We start from the raw sequence: 15,122 nt of genomic DNA, 5'->3' as shown, positions 1-15,122 counted from the left end.
GTAGGGGTTGGGGTTTGGATTAATGGTTAAGATTAGAACTGCAGTTTGAAGGTAAGCATGAGGGTCAGGCAAGGGTTATGGTTAGGGTAGGGATTAAGGTTCAGGTTAAGGTAAGGACTTCCCAAGGATTCCGGATAGCAACACTGATCCTAGAGGAATTGCGTCAGGAAGCTGGCGATGCGCCATAAAGTCGCTAGCTAGAGAGCTCAGAAAAAATGTTATTCTGAGCGACTAGCTAGCTGTAAGGAATGGTACAGGAGAGGGACTGTAGAATTTCCACATCAAATTTACTGAAGCAGTTTGCATTGATAGCTTCCAACATTGCATCGATTTGTGATTTATCAATCCATTTTCACTTCAGACTCGCGAGATGACATATGTGTTTAGCTCTCGCGAGTTAGCAAGCAATTAGCTAGAAGCAAGCTAGCTGTTTTGTTGCAAATTAAGAAGTCCACCCGAAATAATGAGGCCTGTGAATCGGATGAATTATGGCTTCAACATGTTAACTAATCGTCAAGTAGGTGAATTCTACATTTTAACTCATTAGGCTATAACGATATGCTCGAATTTGTTTTTAATCTTAAAGCTAACCTCAACTCACTCGGTAGTAGATGATTTAGCGTGTCGTTTAACGTTAGCTAGCTCTCTAATGTAGCGCTAGTTGGCTAATGGTAGCTAGATCTGCGAGTGTCAAATATGCGAGCCAGCTAACGTTAGCTAGACAATTAGCAAGCAAACTGGCTAACATTAGCTACACACCTAGCTAACTAACAGCTAGCATGATAACTCCGGCCACTGTATTCACATGTTCTGGCTATTTACAGTTTAAACAATTATGTTGCAGCACAATGCGTTGTTTGGTGATATATTGTATATCTAGTTATCAATTTTGATGCTCAACTTCAATTACACTTTGCTGTGGATAGCTAGCCAGCTGAAGATGCAAGTTACTAGTTACCTAACTATCCACTTGGCTCATGGCTAGACGCAGTTATTTGACAGCTAACTTAGCTAGCCAGTGAAATACACTTTTTAGCATTACAAGCTAGCTAGCTCACTGTATGTCTATAATGTACAAAAGGAAACCTAATACCTATTAATTGATCTCAGGTATGTGCACAGATGGAGCAGCCCATCATGACACCAACKGACAACCCTGCAGAATTATAGCAACAACCCATAATTGAGAGCCAAATGGTAAATAACTCTCCTCAACATCACTATCTTCGGGGAATGTGCCACATCTCTGGTACCCCAGTTTATGTGCTCATGTTTGACCTCTTTATGTTTTCCTCAGGTGTTTGTAAGCTTTCAAACATGGGTGACATGAAGACCCCTGATTTTGACGATCTTTTGGCTGCCTTTGACATCCCTGATGCCACCAGTTTGGATGCTAAAGAGCCCACCCAGGAGAGTCATGATGAGGCAGAAGGTCAGCTGAAACACACAGAGATGTGTATGGAGGACAGTGTATCTGTTCACCAAGCTGTGGGTGCGTCAGATGTTCCTGCTGTCAGTGTTATAGTGAAGAACACAAGTCACCAGGAGTCGCCTGATAGTGGTGGAGAGGGCCCACATTTCAGATACCCATTGCAAAATGGGTTCAGGGGGTCAGGGGCCTCCATTGACTCTCATCAGATAGGCCACTGTGGTTCTAAGTCTTTTGTGTGTGCTTTGAAGGGGAATGGCTCAAGAGGACTCTTAGGGAAGACCCCCGTCCAGCAAAAACCTGAAGGAACACCTTCCTTCTCTCAGTCCTTTTCCCAGTTCAGCCCCATCTCTAGTCCAGAATCTGAAGACACCCCAAGCAATGGGGTTGATTTCCATCCAAAACAAGAGAGACCCTACTTCCCTGCTGCCTCTATATTTATGTCTGCAGAACCCCCAATGTCAGACAATCATAAAAAACAGCTGTCTTACAGCATGTTTGACCAGTGCCATAAAGTAGACTGTGAAGAACTTGAGAACCTGCCAAGGAGCAAAGGAGAATCTATCAAAGCAAAGGATACCAGAACAGAGGTGAAGCCTGACAGTAATGCCAGTGACCAGAAGGACAAGGGAGATTGTCATAGTAGTGCAGTGCTCCCTGCAAATGATCATAACATTATTGAGTCAAGCAGTAACAATATAGTGGCAACGTCTAAGATGCCCACCTCTCATCCATGTGTCAAAACTCCAACATCCAAACTATCATCTTGCCTTGAGGCATTAGTGGCTCTGAATGCCAGAAATTATCCCAGTGAACCACCAAACTCTGGAGACTTATCAGTGGCTCATGACGTCACCATGAATGTTAGTCCAAAAATGCCCATGTCACCACAAAGTCCCCGAAGTCCCCCTGAAGCTGTGAAGCGGTTAATGAAACCACCTGACAGTCCTGTAAGCATTTGCAGTGATAGCAGTGGCAAGGGATCCCCAGCACTGTCATCTGGCTCACCCCCAGCCATACCGAGGGTCAGAATAAAGACCATTAAAACTACGACTGGGCAAATCCAGCGCACGGTTACCAGTGTAGTACCTGATTCAGAAAATGAGGAGGTCCTGTCTGTTGAGTCCTCCCCATCCCAGAGAATTATTGTTGAGGAGGCCTACTCTAGTTTGTCTCCCTATCCCTCTCATAATGTGATAAGCGATATCATTGTTGATATGCCCATCAAAAGTACACCAGTTGGCATTCTGCCATCAAAGGTTACTGATGACAAATTAAAGGGGGACTCCAAGAGGCCAAGACCAATGCAGTCCCCAACTATTTTTCATAATACAAGTAGTCCGGTTATGAGACCTATGCCGGTTGCCCAGCACGGGCCTTCTACACAAAAGAGGATTTCATCAGTTCAAACAGGCAACTCGCCCAATGCAAGCTTCCTTCCTAAGGCAATGCACTTAGCTAACCTGAACCTAGTCCCTCACAGTGTTGCTGCATCAGTCGCAGCACGCTCCACCTCCCATCAACAGAGCCAACAACATGCACTTTCCTCTTCTGTGGTGTGCAGCACTGTCCCATTGGTGCATCAAGTAAAAAAAGCTGCCCCTAAACCATGTGCTGCCATTCCTAGTACAGCAGCAGGTAATTTAAACAGACTGTTAAACAATGCCAACCCTGTACCCACATTCGTACCCAACCTGAACCCACCACCTGAGAGCAACATCCACTTGCCACCACGCGGATATTGCTGTCTTGAATGTGGGGACTCCTTTGGGGTAGAAAGGAGTCTCGCCTATCATTATGGCAGGAGGAGTGTGCACATTGAAGTAGCCTGCACCCACTGTGCTAAGACCATGGTATTCTTCAACAAGTGTGCCCTGCTGGCACATGCACGGGAACATAAGAACAAAGGTGTGGTGATGCAGTGCACACAGCTCTCCATGAAGCCCATAGCAGAGGGACAGATGTTTGYACCYTTGMTCRCTGAATCCTCTGTGCATGTGGGCTCCCATGTGCCCCCATTATCCTCACCTAAAASCCAACCAGTCATGCCCCTCTATGCAGACAAAGTCATCCGCCACAGACTCTGCTGCCTGGAGTGTAACAAGCAGCTATCAGATTACAGAGGTCTCGCAGGCCATTACCAGAGGYTGTCGGAAGAAATGGAGGGACTGGTGAGTAATAAAAAATTATTATAATTGCTGAAATGTTCAGTATCATAGGCCAGGTAATAATGAGAGTATTTCTATATGTTTTGCTCTGTGTTCTTTTGTCATATATAGATGTGTAAGGTGTGCTCAATGCTGCTACCCAACAAGTGCAGCTACCGGGCTCACCAGCGTATTCATGCCCACAAGTCCCCTTACTGCTGCCCTGAGTGTGGTGCGCTGAGTCGCTCTGTGGACATACAGAAGCATGTGAAGGAGAACTGTCTTCACTATGCACGCAAGGCTGGCTATAAGTAAGTCATTACTAAAGTATATGCTCAGTGGATACATAACACAAAAGTATTCTTATAATGTTGTCCACCTTTTTGTAAATCCTTTTTCTTCTAGGTGTCTTCATTGTGATATGGTTTTCACGTCATTTAATGTGCAGAAGAGTCACATTGAGGAGAAACACTGTGAGGTCTTCTATAAGTGCACCATCTGTCCTGTTGCTTTCAAGTCTTCTGGTGGATGTCAAATGCATTTGACAACTAAGCACAATGCCAGCAAAGTGTCCCCTCAGTGAGTTTGTGTAACTAAATGCATGTTCTGAAATGGGCATATTTGCTAACACATCTTGAAGTTTGACATGATTGATTTCAATGCTGTTTATGTTCTAATTGGGTTGTTTTTCTGTTCCAGGTTAATCTTCAAGTGTTCTTGTGAAACAGTGTTCAAGAAAAAGCAGTTATTGCTTCAGCACTTCTATCAGAACGCCAAAAAGCGTGCTACCTGTGTGTTCAAGTGCCCTGAGTGCACTTCAATCTTCACCCAAAAGCAGCCGTTAATGCAGCACTTCAAGGTATGGCATCATCCTCATCTTCAATCTAGTCACATTGACATAAAATGGGGCACATAATGCTAAGTTTTAGCTCTGTCTTTTTAAAAGCTGTCTGTCTATATTACAGGGGGTGCATGGAGGAATCTTCAAAGAGGAGGTGGAGAAAAGCACAAAACCACCAGAGATGACTGCACAGCACCAAGATGTTACCTCGGGATTCCACCAGCCAAAGGTAAACACTCCCATTAAACACTCAGATGGAACCAGAAAAAGGGCCAACTTGGCCGCTCGAGACAGCAACCCCAATCTGAAGAATGCTGGCTGGAACTGTGGAGAGTGCCTACACTGGCTGCCTGACCGAGAAGCCTATGTCTCTCACATGAAGAAAAGCCATGGGAGGGTGAGGATCAACTTTGTAATTTTATTGCGCATTCAAACAAATTAGCTGCAGCATTTATACTATAGGACAGATGATAATTTAGGGACCACCTCAGATGTGGGATTTACAACGTTCAGGCCCCTTAATGAAATGAAATAATTCCCAAGTCAGCTCAACCCTTAATTAAGTAAATCTGCTCTCTGTGCATTCTGTAGTCATTGAAGAGTTATCCATGCCGGCAGTGTGAGAGGTCTTTCAATTCCTCTACAAGTTTGAGAAGACACATTCGCAATGACCACGATGGAAAGAAAAATACATTTACCTGCTGGTGAGGGTTTCATCCTGAAATCTACATTACAGGGCCCGGTTTCCCAAAAGCATCTTAAGGCTAAGTTCATCTTTGGAACCATAGGATCCTATTGTTCTAAGATTAACATAGCCTTAAGATGCTTTTGGGAAACTGGGCCCAGTACATTACTTCCTGAAAGATTGGGGCATAACTGGCACTTATTGGCTGCTGGGTGGCTCTACAGTAAATGGACAAACATGTAAAAACAAAACGGTGGTTACCACATTTTCTGACTATTTTTAGTATGATATAATTGATTCTTATTGTGCAGGTATTGCACAGATGAGAGGACAACATTCACTACAAACATCATGTTGAAGAACCACATCAGTTTGATGCATGGGATCAAAAATCCAGACTTCAGTCTGTTAAAATCAGCCCCTCTGGATAGCAGTAAAGCCTTGGGAGAGGTGATTTTTCTTTTAAAAGTAATACCAATATGTATGATCTGTCATATTTAATTTGTTCAGCATTTTACACATTGTCAAAAAAAGACACTTTTTAAATAGAATTATCTTTAACTTTGATATGCAGGGGCCTGTTTCAAAGAGACCTGCTGTGGAGTCTGAGGGGAAGGAAGGCGCTGCCCTAGAAGGCTCCCCCGCCAAGCGTCTGAAACATCAGTTTCGCTGCTCAAAGTGTGGCTTCACCACAGAGGATGGCACACAGTTCCAGAAGCACATACCTCAGCATAAAACTGATGAAAACACTCCCCAATGCCTGCACTGTGGATTATGTTTTGCATCCCAGCTATCTCTCAACAGACACCTGTTTATTGTGCACAAAGTCAAAGACCGCGAGGAAGAGAAGAAGGAAATAATGGATGTGGAGTATGAGCGCAGAAAGAAGCAGGAAGAGGACGTGGGGAAAACAGTGGTTGTGAATGAGGGAGAGGACTTGCCACCTCCATTAGTTAAATCTGACCCTTCACTGGAAGAGGATCCAACCAGGTTGCACTGTGAGACTGCAGTAAGACCATTGACCTTTAAATCTACATACAACACTGACCTAGAGATTCATGGATAATCTTCAGGCATAATAGAATCAATAAGAGAAATTTTGAACATCTTAAAAAATGCTATCTCCATTTCTTTGGTAAATAGTAGTCACGCTTTTCTTTTTTTGCCTTAAAACAAAATACTTTTTATGTTTCTCAAGCCCTTGGGACTGGCAGATGTTCCACATCAACTGAAAATATAAAATTAATCGTGTAATTTTTGGCCAAGATTATCATTAATTATTTACTTTCATTTTACCTTTTGAAGCTTGCATGTGTTGTATTAAATGTCTTTAAGAGCCTCTGGTACATAACCACACCCACCTGTTAATGCACACTGTTTGGTTCAGCAGTATTCTCTAGTGACTCCAGTTACTCTGACAAGCGACTCAGGAACGTCAAGGAGCTGTCCCTCAGGCTAACCTCCCATTAAATTTGATATAATAAAAGCCTATAGACTTTGCTTTAGTCTATAGCAGGCATATATGTTTGGTTTCCTACTTAAGTACATTATAATAGATGGTGCTTCAGGCAGGTCGTGATGATACTGACAGTATGTAACAGTATTGCAACTTCTATCATACTGTATGTGTATGTTGAAATATTTACTCTGACCTAGGTATCACTTAGCACAGAAGATATATTTGATATCAATTCCATACCACATGGTATGTGATATGGAATGTATTATAAAATCTGGTTAAACTACCAAAATAGCACTTTTCTACAAGATAAAATACATGTGTTGGAGTTAGAGGCAATCAGCAGTTGCTACATCCATTTTTGGACCTATACATTTATATGTACCCATTTGATTCTTAAAATATAACATGAGCTTATTTCAACTGTCATACATTAGTAAATGTAAACCGACATGTACAACATGGTTAAAGATATATAATTTTGATATCATGAATGATCAGTCCTTGCATCCAGAGCTATGGCTATAATTTCTAGTGCTTACGTTTCTCCAGCCCCATCTGTTTTTTACTGAAATGGGCAGGGATAACGCTTTGTTATTATTTTTTCTGCTGCTTTAAATGCCTTGCTTAAAGATATTACACTTTTTTTACTGTACTCTTGCTTTTGTACCCTGATAAAAGTGAGCTTTTATTAATTTAAAATGCTCGTATATCTATGTTTAGAGTAGTGGTGACTTGTCTTAGCGATGTCATTGTTTTTCTTAGTTAATTGTGATCTTTGGCGAGTGTTCATTGAATGTGAGAGAGCATCTGTTTTGCAAGATAATGCAGGGTGTTAAATGGCTCATTTCTAACGGTGTACTAAGGCAATTGAAAGAGCAATGATTAAATGTAAAGGGTTATAGCATGTTTGAGTGCATGTGAAAAATGTGAAATAAGCTGAATATAAAGACCTGTGCAGCTCTTCCTTCCTACCTCCACGGTATATGGCAGTGATTGTTAAACTTCGGATGTTTTGGGAGATTTCACCTTTGGTCTTGCTGCAATGTAAAATGTTTATTATCTCCCACAATATTCAATTTTATAAATTACTTTGGAGATTGATATTTATAGTCACATTGACTTATTTGTGAACTTTCTATTTAAGTGCTGTATGAACTGTTCATTGTCCAGTGGTTATATGAATCAGTGTTCATGCTTTAAATAGAATCAGTGTTAACTCAGTGGCTGATATGAAAATTCACATCTCAGTGTTTTTATAGCCTGTCAAGAGAAACTTTGTACTTTTGATATGTACAATATTAAGGACTTGTAAGCTAACCCATGTACACAGTAGCTAATGAACCTTTTATTAGCATTATTTCTTAAGCCATCACATATCTATTCAAACTGCATCGGCCATTGTGCCTTGCTGTAATGTTTACTTCAAATAATTGCAAATAAACATGTACATGACTGCATCAGCATCCTTTGTCCTCAAAAGATCCCTTCTGCTATGACTGATATCCCTTCTCTGATGACAATGTGCTGGGAATAAAATACAAAAAAAAAACGAAAAAAATATAGTGAATCGTTAAACCTTCATATGAGTAACACATTCAATGTTTTGAGTATACTAACATTTTTCATGTAAATTAACTTAGTTATTTTGATTTTTCTATTACATAAAAAAACAAGTTAAATTAAATCAATATGGTGAAGTGAACATGACAATCTTTATAAGTCAAAGTTACTTAAGTATAAGTTGCAATACTTGAAATGTTTGAGTTTAACAAAGTCCAACCTTACTCAAAAACTATAACATATCATTTCTGAAATGTAACTAAGTTGACATAAAAATGTTTTTGAAACTGATTACCACAGTTTTTATAAATTTTATAAATTATCATAACTTGCATATAATCAGTAAATACAAAAGAGTTAACTAAACTCAAAAATCTGTAGTTCAGAAGAGCCTAGAGCTTAGAAAGAGCAGAGACCGGTCTTCCCTCGTGTTGGCTTTAGCCTAGAGCTCAGAGAGAGCAGAGATCGGTCTTCTTTTGTGTTGGCTCTAGCGTAGAGTAGAGTGAGAGCATCTGTTTTCCTCTGTGATGGCTTTAGCCTAGAGCTCAGAGAGAGCAGAGAGCGGTTGAGACATGAGACACACGTTTACATAGTTTAGACAGCAGTACCTCTGCCCCTCTCTCCCCTCTTTCTTCACTGTAAACCCCAATGTGGTGTCATTACTCAAAACTTTTGAAGAAACCTGTTGCACTAAATACAGTTCAAGTCGGAAGTTTACATACACCTTAGCCAAATACATTTAAACTCAGTTTTTCCACAATTCCCGACATTTAATCCTAGTAAAAAMATATTTTAAGAATGTGAAATGTCAGAATAATAGTTGAGAGAATGATTTATTTCAGCTTTTATTTATTTCATCACATTCCCAGTGGGTCAGAAGTTTACATACACTCAATTAGTATTTAGTAGCATTGCCTTTAAATTGTTTAACTTGGGTCAAATGTTTCGGCTAGCTTTCCATAAGCTTCCCACAATAAGTTGGGTGAATTTTGGCCAACTCCTCCTGACAGAGCTGGTGTAACTGAATCAGGTTTGTAGGCCTCCTTGCTCGCACATGCTTTTTCAGTTATGCCCACAAATTGTCGATAAGATTGAGGTCAGGGCTTGTGATGGACACTCCAATAACTTGACTTTGTTGTCCTTAAGCCATTTTGCCACAACTTTGGAAGTATGCTTGGGGTCATTGTCCATTTGGAAGACCCATTTGCGACCAAGCTTTAACTTCCTGACTGATGTCTTGAGATGTTGYTTCAATATATCCACATAATTTCCCACCCTCATGATGCCATTTATTTTGTGAAGTGCACCAGTCCCTCCTGCAGCAAAGCACCCCCWCAACATGATGCTGCCACCTGCATGCTTCACGGTTAGGATGGTGTTCATCGGCTTGCAAGCATCCCCCTTTTCCTCCAAACATAACGATGGTCATTATGGCCAAACAGTTCTATTTTCGTTTTTCATCAGACCAGAGGACACCAAAAAGTACGATCTTTGTCCCCATGTGCAGTTGCAAACCGTAGTCTGGCTTTTTTATGGTGGTTTTGGAGCAGTGGCTTCTTCCTTGCTGAGCGGCTTTTCAGGTTATGTCGATATAGGACTCGTTTTACTGTGGATATAGATAATTTTGTACCTGTTTCCTCCAGCATCTTCACAAGGTCCTTTGCTGTTGTTCTGGTATTGATTTGCACTTTTTTGCACCAAAGTACGTTCATCTCTAGGAGACAGAACGTGTCTCCTAGAGAAACTATTGTTTGTACAGATGAACGTGGTACCTTCAGGCGTTTGGAAATTACTCCCAAGGATGAACCAGACTTGTGGAGGTCTAAAATTTATTTTCTGAGGTCTTGGCTGATTTCTTTTGATTTTCCCATGATGTCAAGCAAAGAGTCACTGAGTTTGAAGGCAGGCCTTGAAATTCATCCACAGGTACACCTCCAACTGATTCAAATTATGTCAATTAGCCTATCAGAAGCTTCTAAAGCCATGACATCATTTTCTGGTATTTTCCAAGCTGTTTAAAGGCACAGTCAACTTAGTGTATGTAAACTTCTGACCCACTGGAATTGTGATACAGTGAATTATAAGTGAAATAATCTGTCTGTAAACAATTTTGGGAAAATGTACTTGTGTCATGCACAAAGACGATGCCCTAACTGACTTGCCAAAACTATAGTTTGTTAACAAGAACTTTGTGGAGTGGTTGAAAAACGAGTTTTAATGACTCCAACAGCGACTCCAACAAGTGTATGTAAACTTCCAACTTCAACTGTATATAGATTTTTGATTTTACCTAGTTTTGTCACATAGCTATGGATTAACAATACATTTCTTTAATTGGCTCTAACATTTCYTTGCCCTATACTTAAAACTTGGCCCGTGGCTCAACTTGACCCCTGGCCAACAAACAGATTTGTTGATATGAAAGCCAGACGAAAACAGGAAAATCCTTACTAAGTCTTCAAAGACGAAGTATGTTTGTGTTGTTTAAGAAATCGTAAGCTTGTGCTGCATTGTGTAGAATCCAGTTTTTTTTTAAATATTTTACTGAATCAGACTGTAACAGACAAGGCAAACAAAAGCTTAAATTATGGTTTGCCTCCATCCTCTGGGGCAAATGGTAAACTGGAGTTGGCTGTCTAGTTGTATCCTTTGACTATGTATTACTACCAAGGACCATTACTTTTGCTCTAATTCCAGCAATTACCATATCTAATTAATTTAGAAATTTTTCAAACATTGCACTTGTGTGTAAAAAGGTAGTACATTTTAATACAATTGATGTTCGACACTGACAAATGAATAAAAACAAAGACACATTTTATTTGTATGTACAATGCACAGTAAGCAATAAAAGTAAGTATGAACGTAATAATTATAGTGAATTTTTCTATTTACAGAGAATAAAACACTTTTTTCTCAGTTATCTTCCCTGCCAGGATGGCAGTCCCAAAAATTCTATCCCAGTGGCTGAAGAAAGGTGCATAGTTACTGTTGGGCTTCTGGTGGTGCATGTCATGCGCTGGTGCTCCTCCTAACAGACCAAATGGTACCAGGTGGTTAAGACCCCATGGCAGGTCATAGCCTATGTGGTCCTCCACTGACATCCAGATACTTAAGATGGTGACGCACCAGATGGTAAAAGGGTGGCATTTCAACAGGATGGGGTCCAGGTTGCTCCAGAATCCAACTGTTATCAGTTCAGGAATGCTGATTTGCTGAGTGGACCAGGAGAAGGGTGCCATGTATTCATGGTGGATGGCATGGACCCACCGATACAGTTGTGGATGTTTGTGGTGCACAAAGTGCCACATAAAATACTGTGTGTCAAAAAGAAGAAGGACAGCCAGTCCATCAATGAGCACCTCTACCACAGTTGGAGCACTGGTAGGTAGCACCGCTGAAGGCATAAAGCAGGTCTGAATCAGCACAGCAGGCAGAACAAAGATCAAGTGGTTATATACAGCCCTTCCGATGCTCTTTGCCATCATCCGAATGGTTGGACGTCTCTCTTGCTGGATCTTGTAGCGGTGAATGGAGGGGACATTATCTCCCAGGAGGTCTAGTACAGCAAAGGGGAGACTGGAGAATAAGTAACTGGAGAAGCAGATCATGACAGGGAAGAAGGGAGAGGAGATGAGGGAGTAGTGATTGAAAAGGAAATAGTCCCATAGAGGCTGCAAAAGCCTGTCTGAGGATCTGGAAAAGGTAGGAAGCTTCAAAGTAAACTGAACCTTGGTGATGTTCAACATCCTGGTGACTCTGAATGCCTGTGATTGTAATGTGCAGAGAGAAGAAGACATTCTCCCTTTTTATAGTGCTTAGCTATGTACTTTGCTCCCACTTCAATGAGACAGCTGATTTTTTCCTCACAATACTCATTTCCAACAATAAATCCTTTTCCGTAAGATTAACAAAATCCACCAGAAAACACAAAGATTTCAACACTGAACAGTTTAAGTTGGTGCCTGGGTCGTTCCACTAATTGAGTACCTTTTGGGTAGTGTAACTTATATATATACAGTATATCACAAAAGTGAGTACACCCCTCACATTTTTGTAAATATTTGAGTATATCTTTTCATGTAACAACACTGAAGAAATGACACTTCGCTACAATGTAAAGTAGTGAGTGTACAGCTTGTATAACAGTGTAAATTTGCTGTCCCCTCAAAATAACTCAACACACAGCCATTAATGTCTAAACCGCTGGCAACAAAAGTGAGTACACCCCTAAGTGAAAATGTCCAAATTGGGCCCAATTAGCCATTTTCCCTCCCGGTGTCATGTGACTCGTTAGTGTTACAAGGTCTCAGGTGTGAATGGGGTGCAGGTGTGTTAAATTTGGTGTCATCACTCTCACACTCCCTCATACTGACTGGTCACTGGAAGTTCAACATGGCACCTCATGGCAAAGAACTCTCTGAGGATCTGAAAAAATAATTGTTGCTCTACATAACGATGGCCTGGGCTATAAGAAGATTGCCAAGACCCTGAAACTGAGCTGCAGCACGGTGGCCAAGACCATACAGCGGTTTAACTGGACATGTTCCACTCAGAACAGGCCTCGCCATGGTCGACCAAAGAAGTTGAGTGCACGTGCTCAGTRTCATATCCAGAGGTTGTCTTTGGGAAATAGATGTATGAGTGCTGCCAGCATTGCTGCAGAGGTTGAAGGGGTGGGGGGTCAGCCTGTTAGTGCTCARACTATACRCCGTACACTGCATCAAATTGGTCTGCATGGCTGTCGTCCCAGAAGGAAGCCTCTTCTAAAGATGATGCACAAGAAAGCCCGCAAACAGTTTGCTGAAGACAAGCAGACTAAGGACATGGATTACTGGAACCATGTCCTGTGGTCTGATGAGACCAAGATAAACTTATTTGGTTCAGATGGTGTCAAGCGTGTGTGGCGGCAACCAGGTGAGGAGTACAAAGACAAGTGTGTCTTGCCTACAGTCAAGCATGGTGGTGGGAGTGTCATGGTCTGGGGCTGCATGAGTGCTGCCGGCACTGGGGAGTTACAGTTCATTGAGGGAACCATGAATGCCAACATGTACTGTGACATACTGAAGCAGAGYATGATCCCCTCCCTTCGGAGACTGGGCCGCAGGGCAGTATTCCAACATGATAACGACCCCAAACACACCTCCAAGACGACCACTGCCTTGCTAAAGAAGCTGAGGGTAAAGGTGATGGACTGGCCAAGCATGTCTCCAGACCTAAACCCTATTGAGCATCTGTGGGGCATCCTCAAACGGAAGGTGGAGGAGTGCAAGGTCTCTAACATCCACCAGCTCCATGATGTCGTCATGGAGGAGTGGAAGAGGACTCCAGTGGCAACCTGTGAAGCTCTGGTGAACTCCATGCCCAAGAGGGTTAAGGCAGTGCTGGAAAATGATGGTGGCCACACAAAATATTGACACTGGGCCCAATTTGGACATTTTCACTTAGGGGTGTACTCACTTTTGTTGCCAGCGGTTTAGACATTAATGGCTGTGTGTTGAGTTATTTTGAGGGGACAGCAAATGTACACTGTTATACAAGCTGTACACTCACTACTTTACATTGTAGCAAAGTGTCATTTCTTCAGTGTTGTCACATGAAAAGATATTCTCAAATATTTACAAAAATGTGAGGGGTGTACTCACTTTTGTGATATACTGTATATATACTGTACTGTGTATGTATATATATATATATATACACACAGTACCAGCTGTGGCGATTTTATTATGTAAATCTTGGTGGGGCAAAAAAGAAATGTGGGATGCATGCCCCTTACATAGGATCGAGATAACCTTAATTAACCTATCAATAATACTGAATCACCACAGATGTCATATATCCCCGTCCACTTTATACTATTTAAATAAAAATCTTCTAATGTTCAAATGAGGCCAAAACGAATGCTAACCATATCATATGCTTTCTGTACTAATGAAATCTCTCCTTCAGGAGTCCAGCAAAGCCACTACACAACAGTAAACAAAACAATACAATAATTGCACTATCACGTGACAAACGGTGCCCACAAACTATGAAATAACACATATGGAATCATGTAGTAACCAAAAAAGTGTTAAACAAACCAAAATATATTTTATATTTGAAATTTGTCAAAGTTGCCACACTGCCTTGATGAGAAGTTTGTATACTCTTGGCATTCTCTCAACCAGCTTCATGAGGTAGGCACCTGGAATGCATTTCAATTAACAGGTGTGCCTTGTTAAAAGTTCATTTGTGGAATTTCTTTCCTTCTTAATGCGCTTGAGCCAATCAGTTGTGTTGTGACAAGGTAGGGGGGTATACAGAAGACAGCCCTATTTGGTAAAATACCAATTCCATATTATGGCCAGGACAGCTCAAATAACCAAAGAGAAATGACAGTCCATCATTACTTTAAGACATGAAGGTCAGTCAATCTGGAAAATTTTAAAAACTTTGAACGTTTCTTCAAGTGCAGTCGCATAAACCATCAAGCGCTATGATGAAACTGGCTCTCATGAGGACCGCCACAAGAAAGGAAGACCCAGAATTACCCCTGCTGCAGAGGATAAGTTCATTAGAGTAACTGCACCTCAGATTGCAGCCCAAATAAATGCTTCACAGAGTTTAAGTAACAGACACATCTCAACATCAACTGTTCAGGGGAGACTGCATGAATCTGGCATTCATGGTCGTATTGCTGCAAAGAAACCATTACTAAAGGACACCAATATGAAGAAGAGACTTGCTTGGGCCAAGGAACACAAGCAATGGACATTAGACCAGTGGAAATCTGTCCTTTGGTCTGATGAGATTTTTGTTTCCAACCACCATGTCTTTGTGAGACGCGGAGTAGGTGAACGGATGATCTCTGCATGTGTGGTTCCCACCGTGAAGCATGGAGGAGGAGGTGTGATGGTGCTTTGCTGGTGACACTGTCAGTGATGTATTTAGAATTCAAGGCACACTTAACCAGCATTCTGCAGCAATACGCCATACCATCTGGTTTGCGCTTA

General features: G+C 41.4%; 2 protein-coding genes across 2 annotated transcripts; one reads left to right on the top strand and one right to left on the bottom strand.

Moving 5' to 3' along the window:
- Positions 1-227: 227 nt before the first annotated feature.
- LOC111952540 (zinc finger protein 592) lies at positions 228-6,451 on the top strand. Its single transcript, XM_023971335.2, has 10 exons — positions 228-521; positions 1,111-1,197; positions 1,298-3,600; positions 3,709-3,887; positions 3,982-4,155; positions 4,276-4,435; positions 4,542-4,814; positions 5,009-5,121; positions 5,414-5,552; positions 5,677-6,451. Exons 3-10 carry the CDS (start codon positions 1,318-1,320, stop codon positions 6,166-6,168), a joined length of 3,813 nt encoding a protein of 1,270 aa, XP_023827103.1. The 5' UTR covers positions 228-521; positions 1,111-1,197; positions 1,298-1,317; the 3' UTR covers positions 6,169-6,451.
- A 4,473-nt stretch (positions 6,452-10,924) lies between these two features.
- On the bottom strand, positions 10,925-11,879 carry LOC111953068 (cholesterol 25-hydroxylase-like protein 1, member 1). The gene has a single exon (XM_023972158.2). It carries the CDS (start codon positions 11,871-11,873, stop codon positions 11,016-11,018), a length of 858 nt encoding a protein of 285 aa, XP_023827926.1. The 5' UTR covers positions 11,874-11,879; the 3' UTR covers positions 10,925-11,015.
- Between the last annotated feature and the right edge of the window lie 3,243 nt (positions 11,880-15,122).

The sequence above is a fragment of the Salvelinus sp. IW2-2015 genome, linkage group LG26, assembly GCF_002910315.2.
Source record: "Salvelinus sp. IW2-2015 linkage group LG26, ASM291031v2, whole genome shotgun sequence".
Classification (NCBI taxonomy): domain Eukaryota; kingdom Metazoa; phylum Chordata; class Actinopteri; order Salmoniformes; family Salmonidae; genus Salvelinus; species Salvelinus sp. IW2-2015.
The sequence above is the reverse complement of the archived record's forward strand: the minus strand, read 5'-3'. Positions and strand labels throughout refer to the sequence as shown.